Here is a 14,388-nt window from a genome sequence, read left to right as displayed (position 1 = left end):
ACACGGCTGGGCTTTATCCCCGACTGCTGGGATGGCAGGGCTGGCCCTCAACACCAAAGACTTCTCCAAACTTGGACAGAGGACTTTGGCACACATGTCAATGGAAGATGTGCATCTAAACCCCTTGGGCAGCCTAGGGAGCCCATGTACTGGGTCACACTGGTGCCTCCCAGCTGCCATGCACTGAGCCAGGCTCCAAGTCCATCCTACCCAGGCTGGTGTCCCACAGGCAGAGAGCGGAGGCTGGAAGGGAGGGTGACCTGGGTCTGACCTGGGTTTTCCACCGCTCCCCTCCCACTTGCAGCTGTCAGCATTTAAGGTCTAGAAAGGTCTGATTCGGAGGCTGAGCCCCTCACTCCTGTGCTCAATAGCAACTGCACAAGGGGAACAACACTGAGGCCTCCAGGCTGCTCTGGGCAGACTCCTGCAGCTGCAGCAACGGCTGAGAAGAGCCCCCAGGCCCAGGGACAGGGGATAGTCCAGATGCCAGGGGAATGGCTTTTCCTGCCTTTGCAACTCCTATGATAGACTTGGGCAGCCGAACAGCAGCTGCAAAGAGGGATTTTGCCAGCGCCGCCCGCACGCGGCGGATCCCCTAGAGCCGGGTGGCGACGCAGGCTCTGCACTCAATCGCAAGGGAAGCCAACATGGGAGGTTTCGAATGCCCTGCAAATGGCTACCAGATGGGCCTCGCCCTGCCTTTCATCGCCAACAGCTCCGAGAGCGCCTTTCACACGTGGGACAACGCGTGTGCAAGCTTGTGCCGAGGCACTGGGGGTAGAGGGTCTCTCATTTTGGACACAGTGGGCACAGCCAATGCTTGCCCACTCCCTCCACCAAGCATCATCCCAGCCTCAAGAAGTCCAGAGAGGCTTAAAAGCTCCCTGCCCCTGCACCTCCCTTGCTCTGGGGAAGACGGTGCAATCAAAGCAGCTGAGACCCTTGCATGGAGGGACCTCCCAGCCCCGGCAGCTTGGCGGTTCGCCAAGTAAATTCTTATGCAGAGTTCAGACAAGGGGTGCCTGGACTGGTTTGGACGGGGCTGATCCTGCCTCGGGCAGGGGTTGGAACAGATGTGACCTCTGCAGGTCCCTTCCAACCAGTGTCTCTGTGACATCTAGGATAGCTCTGATGTCCTGCTGCTGCAACCCTCTGCCAGCTGCTCCTTCCCCAGCCTGGCGTTAGGCAATGCACTGACACGGGGCATCCCCCAGCCACGCATTGCAGAGCATCCCCCGGCCTGCGGCTCCCCACCTGCCCCAGGAGAAGGCTTCCAGGGTGACCCCAGCAATGCAAGCAACCAAGGGTGCTCCTCCCGGGTAGGGCTGGGGGGAAGCAGGGAGCTTACCTTCAGGAAGGGGATGACGAAGGGGCGCAGCGGAAAGTTGGTGGCCTCCTGGAGCTTGGAGTGAAACTCCTCGATGGTCAGCGTGGAGTTCTGCGGGCAGAGCCGGGGGTGAGCAGAGCACCGAGGGCAAGAGCAGCTTCCCCCAACCCCACTCCTGAGCTCCTAAACCCACCATCGCCAGCCAGCCAAGCATGGAGGAGAGCTCCTGACCTGCCCGCACCCTCTCTTGTCTGTGACCCCACTATCCTGCTGCCTGGGCAGGCACGGCCATATAGCCCCTGGCCAGCTCCTTCCATGATCTTTGTGGGCTGTGGGGAAGGCAGCCCCATAGTACATGTTTTCCCACGAATGTGCTTCCATGTGAGGGTGCCCCATTCCCTTTTGCACCACCATGGAGGGGGAAAGTAGGGGGAGCTCCCCAACCCATGCCTCTCCTTGTGATTTTGTCCCAGCTGGCCAAGGCAGCTAGCACCCTCCACTTTCAACCTGGGAACTTTTCATGGGAGCAAGGGGATGTGTCTGCACCCCACGATGCTGCTGAAGGGGAAAGGGAGTGGATTTTCCTCCCCGGTGGGAGGGAGCATGAAGCTGCCTGGGTTTTGCATATTGGTGCTGGAGGACATCCAGGCAGGATTCGCACCTGGCTCAGAGCTGGCTGCATCCAGGCCATCCCCCTTGCACCCATCTACCCAGGACGTGTGGACGTGGAGGCCTCTCCTTGATAAGAGTGACTCCAAAATCCTTGAGTGACAGCACATTCAGCCAACGAGGCACAACGGTGGAGCACTGGAAGACTCCCACTGGCTGTCCACCCCCCTAGGGCATCGCCCAAATTTGAAGGCAGCCCGTGGGTGGCCTTTCCCCCTATGTTACGAGCGCCCCAGAGCTCAGCAGTGGGTCCAAGTCCCCTGTGGGAGAGACTGCCACGTACCACCAGCCCCAGCACCAGGGTGCGGACGCGCTCCCCAATCTCCGGGGAGATGTCGTTGCCGAACTGCTGCAGCGTGGTCAGGAAGCGCTTGAGTTTGCTGAGCTGGCGGGCGCCGCAGGCCGGGGGCAGCTGATGGTTGGACAGGGAGGCCGTGGAGGAGGTGGCCGGCCCGTTGCTGAACCCGTTGGGGGTTGAGGGCGCTCCGTTGATGGCCGTGGGGGAGTGGCTGCTTCCATTCATTACTGCAACGAGAGGGAGGGCGAGGAGGTCAGATGGTGGGGAAGGGCCGTGGGACAGTGGACATCCTAGCGCAGGGCGCTGCCTCCCAGTAGCGGGAGCCAGGGCAGTGTGCCGTGTACCAGGGCGCTGTGCCACTGGGGGCAGCTTTGTGGCCCTGCAATGGGCAGGCTGCTTGCAGCCGGGCATCGGTGCCGCAGGCATGGGTGGAGTCCAGGATGGCACAGCAGCAATGGGGAGCATCTCACCTGCCCCCCAAAGCCGTGTTGCCAGCTGGGGGCAAAGTCAGCAGTGATGCACAGCGAACACCCACACCCACGATCTGCTAAACCCACTGCCCAGGCTGTCCCGTCCTGCCAGGGGCCCACAGAGCCACCCAGCTCCACGCAGCACGCAGCGCCGGAGCACGACCCCCCTGAGCACCCCCCCACACCACGCGCACCAGGACGAGACCCATTCTCAGAGCCTGCCCTATAATGAGCTGCCCACCCTCCCCGGCTGCACCAGGAAACTAAGCCTCTGCCCTACTACGACGGGGGCGAGCATTAACCTCAGGAAATCCAAGCCGTGGACGTGGCGTGGGCAAACGGCAGCGTGCCCAGTGCCGAACACTGGGATGTGCAGCTCAGGCCAGCCCATGGGGATCGGTGCTGAGGCAGAAGCAGAGCCCATGTACACTGGCTGCACGTGTACCCCGAATGGCAGCGAGGGGCACCTGCTTCCAAGCGGGGCCCAGCCCCTGCCTTCATGGCCCTCATCGGCAGCTGCATCCCCTAGCAGGCTGCCAGCTCGGGAGACACTAGGATCCTCCGCACCGCCACCCCCAGCCGCTGCCCAGGGTCCCCGAGCCCCCCTGCAGCTGGAAGCCCCCGCCCAGACAATGCCAGGGGCTGGGGAAACCACAGGGGTTCGTGCTCGCCGGCGCCATGACACGGCCCACCCCCAGAGCTCACCTCTCACGCGGGCCCGCAAGGCACAGCATGCACGCGCCCCCGCTCGGGGAAGCCGCCGGGCACACAGCGCCCTGTCCTGGGAACGCTGCGCCGCTGGGGAGAGCTACCAACCTGCCCGCCGTGCCAGGCGCCCGAGCCCTGCCTCTGTGTTTCCCCAGCCGGTCTCCCCCTCACTCTCCCGCCGGGCAGCGCCAGCCGCTCGCTCAAGAGGGTCCCAAAATAACCGGCCGGCCACAAGCGCTTTTATTCCAGCGACAGGTGCGTTACTAAGTTAGACTCCGCACGTGTCCCTCTTGGACATCCCTGGACCCACGGGGACGGGGAAAGCCGGCGGCGCTGGGATGGGCAGAGAAGCTCGATGAGGGGGCTGGCAGGGACCCGGTCCCCTGCACCCTGCTCCCCCATCTGCACCTTTACGCAGGTCCGGCTCCCATCTCCCTTGCTGCCATTTATGCCCAGACCCACGATGGCCGTGCTGGGGGAACGGGCTTCGTTTTATTATCCCCGCTCCTTGGTCTCCTCCAGCCCTGGACTCGCCGTAGCTGCTCCCCATGAACCGCCGAGACTCCCTGCATATGCAGGGAGCAGCCAGGAAAGTTGGGGCTACAGGACTCGAGATGCCGGTGGGTACCAGGAGCCCCTGGGCTGGGGGCTTTGCAAGCTTTTTCCCAGCTGTCCTGGCTCCTTGCCCTGCCCAGGCAGAGGGCTGAGCTGTAGGGCTACAGGATGCCCCACACCCCTGCTGCTAGGGGGGCAGCAGCTGGCGTGTACATGGAAGAGCCGAGCCACTTGCCAGCGCCGTGCCCCCAGGCTCTCCCCGCAGTGCCAGGGAAAGCACCCCCGTGGCACCCTCTCCAGTCATGGGCAGGGGGCAAGCTGTGCCCCCCCGAGTCGGGGCAGAATGGGGGCGGGGGGCTTCTCCTCCCCGGGGAAGGTGGGGGTGCTGCCTGGGGCCTCTGGGTCTCTCACGGGTGGGTGTTTCCTTTTACTTACAGAGACAGACCATCGACCATTTCAAGCAACCCTGAAAACGGCCGCGGGGCAGAAACGTCGGGGGCCCAGCTTCTCGATCTGCAAGCAAAATAAAACACACGCTAGCGTGAGAGACCCGAGGGGGCCACGGTGCCACCCGGGGGGCTCTGCAGCGCCGGCCCCGGCACCTCCGACCGGGGCCGCGTGGCCGAGGCCACGAGCTGCAGCGGGAAGGGGGCTCCTGACGTGACATGCTGAGCGGACGGGGCCCCTCACGCTCCCTACCTGGCACTGCTTCTCCAGGCTCCGAGCCTTGCAACGCAGGGCTGAACAGCAGGGAAACTGAGGCACGGAGAGGGGAGAGCTGCCTAGGGCTGTGAGTAGAGGCGGGACAGCGGGGACCAGCGCGGGGCGGCACAGACACCCAGAAGGGCTTGGCTCTGCCAGGGGCTCCCTCAGCCCCTTCCTGAGAAACTCAGCAGCTGGGGAGAGGACCCAGGAGTCCTGGCTAGAAGACGGGTCGCTCCGGCCGTGTCAGTGCAGTCTCCTGTGGCGCCATCGGGTCTCTCTCATGTGGCACGGACCCCCGAGCCCAGAGACCCTGCCAGGCTCTCCAGCTGGCAGCACCCCTCCTTGTCCCCCGAGCCCCATGAGACGTGCACCACGGCGGGGCAACCCTGGAGCCAGGCTGCTTATGGGGGCCGAGTCCCGGCGCAAAATCCTCCCCCCTCCTGCAGCACAGCAGCTCCTAATGCATGCCTGGAGCCTCGGCAGCTGGAGAGAAGCCGGGTGCCTGTGCGGACGGGACACCCCGGTATACGTGTGCACACGTGTGCACACACGTGCATGCAGGCGCACGCCACCAAGCCTGCAGGAAGAGGCAGCCCAGCTGGTGCAGGGCTGGGATTAGCGGCGCGGCGCGGCTCCCTCCGCTCCCCGATGGCCAGACGCCGCTGGCGGATGGCGGATGCAGGAACATCTGGAGCAGGCGGGGGGGGGAGGTCACTCCGGCATCCCGTGGCCCTACCTGGAGCTCCTGCGGCCCCGCCTGCCCCTCCCAACACGGCAGGGGGACACCAGCCCGACAGGCCGTGTCCTACCCCCTGCTGCAGCCGGAGATGGAGGGGGGAGAGAGACCAAGCCTCGGGCCAGGACGAGCCCTTTGTCCAGACGCAGGGCACAGAGGGCATACCCCAGCCCCCACGAGGCAAACCCTCCGCAACAGGAGCACGGGGCCACTGTCGGCGTCCTGCAGACTCAGGGCCGCCACGAAGATGGGGCTGGGGCTGGGGCTGGGGCAGGTACCTTCTCCCTTCCCTCCTGACACGCAGGGAGGGGAACCTGCTAGGGACGGCGACTGGCAGCTCCCTGGCACCGCAAGGGCTGTTTATGGGCAGGAAAGCTGAGGCAGGGAGCCTGCCTGAAGCATCCCAGCCCAGAGCCCGGTGCTCTCTCGACGAGTGCCCGGCCTGCCTGCCCCGCGCCCTTGGCGTGCCCCAGCCCCGCTGGATGGGCCGGAGCAATCGCTGGACTCTGCTGCCCATGCTGCGAGCCAGGCTGGCGGGCAGACGGACGGACGGAGCCCGTGGCCCTGGGGGCACCTGGCACACCGAGGTCTGCAGACCCCCCCAAGAGTCCGATCGGGGGTGCTGAGCAACGCCAGCCCAGCCCATCTGGAGCGGGTCCCCATCCGCCAGGAGCCACAAGAGCTCAGCACCTCCTCGCATTGCTCCTACCACGGGACCCGCTGGACGGCGACGGGTCTCTGCCGCAGCGGCATTCACGGCGCGGAGCCGAGGGCAACGCCACTCACGCCAGCGAGCGGCAGGAGGTGGGAAATGTCTGGAGAAAGTGGGGCGCTGAAACCCAGCTCTGCCCCAACCTCTAGCAGTGCAAGGACCAGGCCCGACAGGTCCTCCGGCCCCTTCCCTCTCACCCATCGGGGGATGCAGGGGCTGAGGCAGCACCCGGAGCCTGCAACGGGCATCCAGGAGCTACCCTGAGAGCAGCACGCCCAGCACCCTCCACGCACGGCTCCAGCTGCCAGATGCAGCCCAGCGCGGCAGTGACCTGGTGCCGACACGGCCGGACTCTTGCTGGCTGCTTCCCAAGCAGATGTCTGCCACATCCCCCCTCCCCTGGGTACAGCGAGATGCTTTCTATACATTTCAAGCAAAGTCTTCCTGGTTTTCCAGCCAGCTCTACTTCTTTTTGTACCAGGGAGCGTTGAATTGGCACCAGACTCTGGGCCGGGGGGAGGAGCGAGCCGGCCGGCTGTCAGGGCTCCTGGCCCTGGGGGAGCTGCTTTGTGCCTCCGTTCCCCGTCTGGGCTGGGGATAATGGGGTTGCAAGCGCCGTGCCCAGCTGCGGGCAGGCGGTGGGCTCAGAGCCTGCCTTTGGGCATTTGTTTGGCCACAGGATCTGCCCTGGCTATGCCCCTTCCAGCTGTGCAGTGCCAGCTGTGCCCTGCTTCCCTCCAGCTGGGGCAGGGCCTGGGAACGACGCTCCCTTCCCCAGGGCGCTCCTGCCTTGCCCCAAACCCTGCCAGCTGGGAAGCAGCCCATCTGCTTTCCCCGCGACACCCCGGGAGCCGGCGGTGGTACTCACTGGTGTTTGGTGTGAAGGAGGGGTGCCGCGTGGCGCCCTGCGTGACGGCCGGCGGAGGAGGAGGCATGTTGGGTGGCGTCGCTCTGGACTGAGTCTTCACGTCGGCCGGTGAGTCGGGCATCGTGGCTGCCGTCTTCTCTGCGTTATCTGCAAGGGGGAAGAGCCGCAGAGAACAGGGCCGGTGAAGGCAAGGCTGAGGAGTTCCAGCCCGGGGACCCTGCCTGGAGCCCGGTGCTGCCCATGCCCACCCCCTCACCACTCCTGCACCCACGAGCTGCCCTGCCCTTTGGGGCTCAGCCCCCCGGCTGCTCTCTGCATGGCAGCTTGCCCCTGCAGTCAACCCGAGACCAGAGCTCCTGGGACACGCAGCCACGCACACCCCTGCGCCCTCCTGGGCACGTACCACGGTCAGCCAGGCCCATAGGATGTCCCAGCCACCCCCACGGCAGCGTGGGGCACGTCACCCCCTCCCCGAGACACTGGATCAGGCAGGTATGCCCCCCCGGGAAGACTGCCCGGCTGCTGTGCTGGAGCCCTCCCGTGCACATAAAGGCGGTACCAGTCGATGCACACACACCTCTGCCGGGACGTGCATCTGGGTGTATATGCAGTGCAAGCACCCCCCTCCTCCCGACACGTGGGGCCAGGCTGCTGACAGACACGTCACGCATGCAGACGGCAGGATGGGGGGGATCTTCGCTGAAAGCCTGTCCCCACGCCGGTCTGGGCACCTGCCAGTTCTCAAGGAAGCCAAATCCCCCCGGGGCGGCCGGCTGGAATGCGCGGCCCTTTCCCACGGAGGCCGTGCGGAGCTGCGGTAATTGCAGTGACGGGCAAGGATTGTTCACAGGCTGTAAATCGCGCCGGCGTTATCCGTCCCGCCGAGCGCCTGGTGCAGACACGCACTGGAGCAGTCCCCCGTCGCCCCAAAACCAGGACTCAGGGCCCCCCAGTCTATACGATGTGAAACGTGGGGCTCCCTCTCTGCCTTGCAGCCCCTTGTCCTCCGGGGTCACCAGGACCAAAAGTTTTCCTGCTCTCCTTTGGAACAAGCAGACCAACACCAGCCTGGGGGTAAAACACGCTCACGTCATCACAAGACTCCGGGAGCTGGGGCATGCGGTAAAGCAGCATGCATCAGGCAGGTCTTCTTGGGATCCCTGGCAGTAATATTTTTCTTCCTCCCCCACCTCCTGCCTCTGACACGAAGCTCCCGAACGGGGGAGGCCTGGCAGCCTCCCGAGGGGCCGACGCCGTGTCTTGGAGGCTGGCTGAAATGTGAACTTTCGGCTGCAGCGTGTTGCTGTCGCGTAGCTTCGCTTTCCCACGTGGAAGGAAGCGTTTCAAGACCACTCGGCCCGGCTTCCCCGAGGGGAACGCTCTGGCCTCTCGTTTCAGCTCCTCCACGCTAGTCCAGCGAGAGGCCGGGGTGGAAACGAAGGGTTTCAGTTTGATCGAACTGGGGCATTTCGATGGATGAAGTAATGCTTCCCTCCCACCCCAAAAAAGGGACTTTTGGAGGTCGCGGTTTTGTTCCGTTTTAGAGCAGAACCCGGTTCCAAAGGTCGGGATTTCCTAGTTCCCTGCCTGCCGCGTGAAGGTAAAGGGGTGAAAGGCCCCACTTTAGCATCTCTTGCTCAGCCGCCACCGCCCAGATGGCACTGTCCCTGCCCTGGCCCCGCAGCCCCACGCTGCCCAAAGCTGGTTGCGCTTGCTGGTCCAAACCGGGGCAGCCATGGCTCGGTGCCCTGGGATCTCCTGCGATGACCCCAGCGAGACGGCAAGGGACGGATTCAGCTTCTCAGCCACCACGGCCAGACTGGCACTGCTCTCCTCTGCAGAAGACAATCCCCGGCGCGGGCGAGCCTTTTTCTCAGCATCTCTGCAGGGCTGGTGAGAAGGAGCTGCTGTTTCCCCAGGGTCTGGTGGGGGGAAGTAAACAGGCCAGGCGCGGAGAGCACCTGGCACTTCAATCAGCTGCTGCCAGCTCCATCTCTCGCCCTCCTCCGCCGGGGAGGATGCGCCAGGCTTTGATGGGTGGCCACAAGTGCGCCGGCAGCTGCACGGATCCGTCAGTGCCCCGTGCCCGCACTTTGGGCAGCCAAAGAAGGCAAGCATGCCACTAGCGCCCCGCGCTCCAGCCCGCCCAGGTCTCCTGGAGGGCTCGCTGCCTTGACAGGATCAGGACGGCTCAGGGGCGCGCGCCCGGGGGCAGCCGCTCATCGACCGGGCATCCGTAATCCGCTGCAACTGTCATGAGATTAATTGAACCCTGTGCGAGGATGTTGTCCAGGCTAAATAAAGCCGAGCTTTTATCGACGGTGAGATGCTTTCAGACCAGGTGCAGCGACTCCAAGGGAGCCCTGCCCCTTGCAGCAGGACGCTGACGCCACGCTCTCTCAAGCTCTCTCCAGCAGTGATGGGCACGGTGCAAACGGTCCCCAAGCACGGCCTGGTCTGGGTGAATCGGGTGCAAAGGACACGGCCCATCCTTGTTCCACATCACTGGTTCTCGACCTTTTTAGACTCGGGCCCCCCTCTGAAAACACCGGCTCCTCGTCTTCGCTCGGTGTTTGGCTCCAGAAAAATAGCAGGGTCATTTTTCTGCTGTACAGAGCTCAGATAGATCCCGGGAGATAGTTCAGATACATCCCAGCAGGTCGGGATGTTTTTCTTGGGAAGCACGGTCGCTCACCTAGCGCCGCGCGGCACCCCTGCAAGGCTCTCGAGGTGCCCCCGGTAGCTCCTTATCAGAGGTACCTCTTGCCCCGGCTAAGGAGCTCTGCAGCAGGCAAGGGAGCGGGCTGCATGCGGGCGCAGCCCGAGGCAGCAGCAGAGCCACGGCATCCATGCACGGGGGCCACCACGGCCCGGAGATGCAGCCGGCTCCACGGACTGACCTGCTGGGTGCTGCCGAGGCCGCAATGAGGCAGCGCGAGACCCCCCGACCCCTCGGTGGGAGGACGAGAAGGCCCAAGAGGACAAGCCCAGCCCAAGCCCCGGCCCGAGGGACCCGGCGTGCGTGCAGCCGCGCGCTGTTCCAGGAAGGCTAATTAGTTTCCCAGACAGTAGATGCCTTGTCTCCCCCTCCCCGACTTCACGGGGCCCCCCTCGGCGCTCAGGCTGGGGTCCGTTTCCATGTCTGGCGAAGGCTCCCCCAGACAAAGGGCCGCGTGTGTGGAGAGGGGCTGGCCGGGCGCCAGGGCCGGTGCCTGGGGCGCGGGGCAGCCCTCTCCTCGCCATCCCCAGCCGAGCACCGGCCAAGGCACACGGGCTCTCCCCGTTATAAATCAGCACGGGGAGGCCGGCAAGGGGGAGTCGCAGGCCCCTTGTGAGCACGGCCCGGGGCCCCGTGGGCAGGGGAGGCCGGCCGGGGGCTGAGCACGGGGGTCAGGCCCGCGAGAGGCACGGTGCTGAACCCCAGATGTGGCTGCACGCATAGGACACGTCTGCAGCCCTGCCTGTCCCCAACGTCCTCGAGCAGCGGGGCTGGCGGAGGTCACATCTAGTCCGGCCCCTGCCGGAGGCAGGACCAGCCCTGCACAAACCACCCCAGGCACATCCACTGTCCAACCTCGGAGCAAAACCAAACGGTCAGCCCTGGCACGGCACCGGACATCACACCCGAGCCTGCTCCAGGTAAAGCAGGAGGATCACGTCCTGCTTGGTCTTTAATACGCGCTCAAGGTGATCCCAGGTGGAGGCTGTAGAAGAAGGCAAACCCCACCGTTCATGCCAATCTGACCAGGGGGAAAATCCCTTCCTGGACCCAAATGCAGCATCGGTCTGGCCCCAAGTGGCCATCCAGTGGGGACCCTGCAGGTTTGAGTCCCAACAAGTGCACTGGCACAGCTCAGTCCCCAGCCAATGCAGCCAGCTCTGAGGACGGTCCCTGCAGTCAGCAGCGTGCCCTGGCAGGTCCCTGGAGAAATGCAGGGAATAGGGCAAGGGGGGAGCTGAGAGCTGCACTCCCAGCTCCCCCAGGAGGTGCATGGAGCTGCAGGCCTCCCCGATGCAGAGCTGAGCATTATCAGGGCTCTCCCAGAGGCCCTGCTCTCTCATCCAGCCTGGACCAGATGGCCCTCAAGATCCCTTCCCGCATCAGGACTCTGCAATGCCAGTCCCCTGCTGCCACAGCACTCCCAGAGGCAACAGGACACACGCCCGAGCATCGCCTCGACCCCTAGACCGTGCAGGCGGCTGCATTACTACCAACCCGCAGTCCCAGCCAGGACGGGCAACAGCGCGCCCCGTCCTGCCTCAGACAAGGAACAGGGTTTGCACGGGAGCCAGGGAGGACCTGGATGCCCCCGTCTTGCTGCAGTCGAGGCCACTGCATGTTTTAACACCGCCTGTGGAAAATGATGCAGAGAATACCTGGATGTGGGAAGGGCCTAGCTCGGACCCCCCAGAGCACTGAAAACTGCAGGAGGTGAAGGGGGTTGTTTTGGGGTTTTGTTGAAAAAAATGAACTTGTTTAAAATCACTTCTCCCCGCCCGGGCAGGGTGGAAGCCAGGCGGCCGCGCCAAGTGTGGCAAGGCGAATAGGGCCGGGTCAGACCCAAGCTGAAGGGTTTTGCAGGAGCTGGTGATGGCTTTCCCTCTGCCTTCCACAGCTGCAAAAATCAATCCCCCGCCATGCGCTGGGCTGTCAGCTGCAGCCCTGCTGCCGGCGCCGCGATACAGCGCTGCGCTGGAGCCCTCGGAGCCGGGAGAGGCAGGGGTCTCACGCCCCTCAGCCAGGCAGCCTGGATGGCTTTATTCTGTGGTGGCGGGCCGTTTCTCTCATCCCCCGTGGCCGGAGGGAGCGAACTCCGCGGTCTCCTTGCGAGATGTGAGAGCCGTTCGCTGCTCTTTCTGCATCCCGAGCCGTCAGTGGTACGCCGGGAGCTCTGCTGTGCTGGCTAAAGCAGACAGCAGCTGCTCCACCGCAGGGGAAGACAGATCCCGGCTGCTGTGCTCCTCCTGGGCCCAGGCAGCGTGGCTGGGGTGAGCCACGGTGCCACGTTAGTGGGGCCGATCGGTTGGCTCAGCTGCAGCAAGGTCGCCCTTTGCCACGGAGAGATGGGGGTGGCGGTAGGAGGCACGTGCCCAGGAGCGTCATCCTTCCATGGCAGTGGAGATCCCGGAGGTTTTGGTCCAGGTCTCTGGGCGAGAACGGCCATGCCGGCGCCGCAGGGCACTATAGGAAACAAGCCACGGGACACAGGCTGCGAGCTCTCTGGCTGCCCCTCACCCTGCCCTGGCCCGAGAAGGGAGCGCGCGCCAGACCCGAGCTCCCGCTGCCTTTGGAACGAGTGCCCTGAGTGACAGCGCGGAGCCGCGCAGCAGCTGAGAGCCTGGCGCAGCAGATGGGAGCCAGCAGCAGCGCCGGCACGTCCAGGGAGTTGTCATCAGCAAAGTGCGCGCCAGCTCCGGGCAGGCGTGCGTGGGTATGCAAGCAGGAGGGGTGCGTGTGCGTGCACGGCTGCGAAGGCAGGCAGCGGGTTTGCGCGCTTGGCAGGGGACAGGGCGTGAGCTGCTGCACCCCCACAGCCTAGGGGCTCCCTCCTTGCAGAGAGCGAACGCAGCAAGGGGGCCAGGACTCGGCCCGGAGAGCGCCTTTGGCCTGCCCGTTGGAGCACCCCTGTGGGCAAGTGAGTGTGCAAAGGCCTGTGCGAGCAACAAGCACGATCATCTGGTGCAAAGCACTGGCACGGGTCCCCTGGGCACGCAGCGGGGGTGGCAGCTGTCCATGGGCCAGATGGCGTTTTGCTGCGGGCTGGGCGGGAGGTGCTTGGTGGTGACCTGCAGGGCAGACGCAGGCCTCGAGCCCCCTTCCAGAGCCTCCTGCTGCCTTGCTGCCCCGGGCGCCATAAAAAGCAAGGGCAGTTCTGCACCTCCCATGTGCAGACGGCATGTGTCCTTCCCAGCTTGGCTGCAGCATCTCCCAAGCACCGACCTGCTCCGTGCACCTGGACCGCAGCGGCAGAGGCCACGGTGCCTTCCAAGACGTGACTTAGCATGGTCCTCACCTGCGGACTCCGCTGCCTGGAGGCTGGGATGCAACGCCCAGCTGCACGTGCCTTCTTCCCCCTCCACCTGCCTGCCTTTTCTTGCTCCCCTGCTGCGCCCTGGTTTAGCGCACACGCATGGCATCAGCTTGCTTCGCCCTGCGTCCAGAGGAAAGCGCCCGTGGTGCTGACCACATCCCAGTGGAGGCTCTTCCTCCTCTTGCACGAGCCATGGAGCTGCCATTAAAGCCCTGGCTTGGGTGAACCTCCGTGAGGCCGGGCTGAGATGATCACTGGGTGCATCGCTGACCTGGCAGCCAGCGCGGATGGGGAAAGGGCAGGGAGCCTTTTGCATTCACCGCTCCAGGCACGAGCTGTAGCGTGGCTGAGACGGGGTCGTGGGCAGCCTGCGGGAACGACCCCCGTGTTCAGCAGGGCACGGACACCCAAGCTCCCGCAGCTCCCTTAAAGACTCCCCACTCCCTTTCCTTATCGACGGGGAGGTCAAGTCCTCATCCACACGGACCCCTCTTGACTTCATCAGCCATTCAGGGCCCTTCCCCCCACGCAAGACACCCCTAGTTTGTGCTCGGGGACACATGGGAATCACAGAAAATTCAGGTGGAAGGGACCTCAGGGGGTCACATCTAGTCCGACCCCCTGCTCAGAGCAGCACCAGCCCCACCTACATCATCCCAGCCGAGCAGGGTCTGAAAAACCTCCAAGGACAGAGATTTTACTTCTCTAAATAACCCGTTCCAGTGCTTCACCACCCTCCTAGTGAAAAAGTTTTTCCTACTATCCAACCTCAACTTCCCTTGCAGCGACTGGAGAGCACTGCTCCTTGCTCGGTCATCTGCCCCCACTGAGAAGACGCAGGCACGGGCAGGCGGGGGCCAGGCGTGCGTGCCCGAGCGAAGCCCGCCGATCCCGAGCCCCTCGCCCGTCTGACAGCGCTCGGCGGGGAGGCCCCGCGCGTCTCTGAGCTATCCCAGGCCTCCCCGCTTCCCGCCCCCTCCCCGGCACCGTTACAGATGTGGCAACGATTCCCTGACATGACTCAAACGCTGCTGGAATCTTTTTTTATTCCCCCCCTTTTCGGGTAATGTGTCCCAGCCGGCCGGGGCCGCGTCTGCGTTCTGACATCTGGTTTCCATTAGGCCTGTGCAGCCCAGATGAATAAGTAATAATATCAAAATAAAAGGATTAGTCTTTTTTCCTTCGCTGGTCTAAGCAGCAAACCCTCCCCCTGCCCCCACCTCCTCCACCACTGCCCCAACGGGAATCAGATGCCAAAGCCAGATATCTCCCTATGCACCCCATGGGGACCTAAAGCCCTCAATTTGT

At 64.4% G+C, this 14,388-nt stretch overlaps 1 protein-coding gene across 7 annotated transcripts in view; it reads right to left on the bottom strand.

Moving 5' to 3' along the window:
* CBFA2T3 (CBFA2/RUNX1 partner transcriptional co-repressor 3) overlaps positions 1-14,388 on the bottom strand; it is a 41,492-nt gene that overhangs the window by 11,508 nt on the left and 15,596 nt on the right. For 4 of the 7 annotated variants that reach the window (XM_090061941.1, XM_090061938.1, XM_090061937.1 and 1 more), the window contains exons 2-5: positions 7,049-7,195; positions 4,463-4,540; positions 2,280-2,521; positions 1,349-1,438 (exon numbers count right to left, since the gene is read on the bottom strand). In XM_090061941.1, the coding sequence (XP_089918067.1) occupies positions 1,349-1,438; positions 2,280-2,521; positions 4,463-4,540; positions 7,049-7,169 (531 nt within the window). In that variant the 5' untranslated portion in view covers positions 7,170-7,195. Of the gene's footprint in view, positions 1-1,348; positions 1,439-2,279; positions 2,522-4,462; positions 4,541-7,048; positions 7,196-7,625; positions 11,098-13,848; positions 14,093-14,388 lie in introns of those variants that run through there. The other 3 variants (XM_090061943.1, XM_090061940.1, XM_090061939.1) reach the window with 3 other exon arrangements.

The sequence above is a fragment of the Crocodylus siamensis genome, chromosome 9 (assembly GCF_052110815.1).
Source record: "Crocodylus siamensis isolate JL-2025a chromosome 9, ASM5211081v1, whole genome shotgun sequence".
Taxonomy (NCBI): Eukaryota; Metazoa; Chordata; order Crocodylia; family Crocodylidae; genus Crocodylus; species Crocodylus siamensis.
This window is presented reverse-complemented; position numbering and strand designations above follow the sequence as displayed.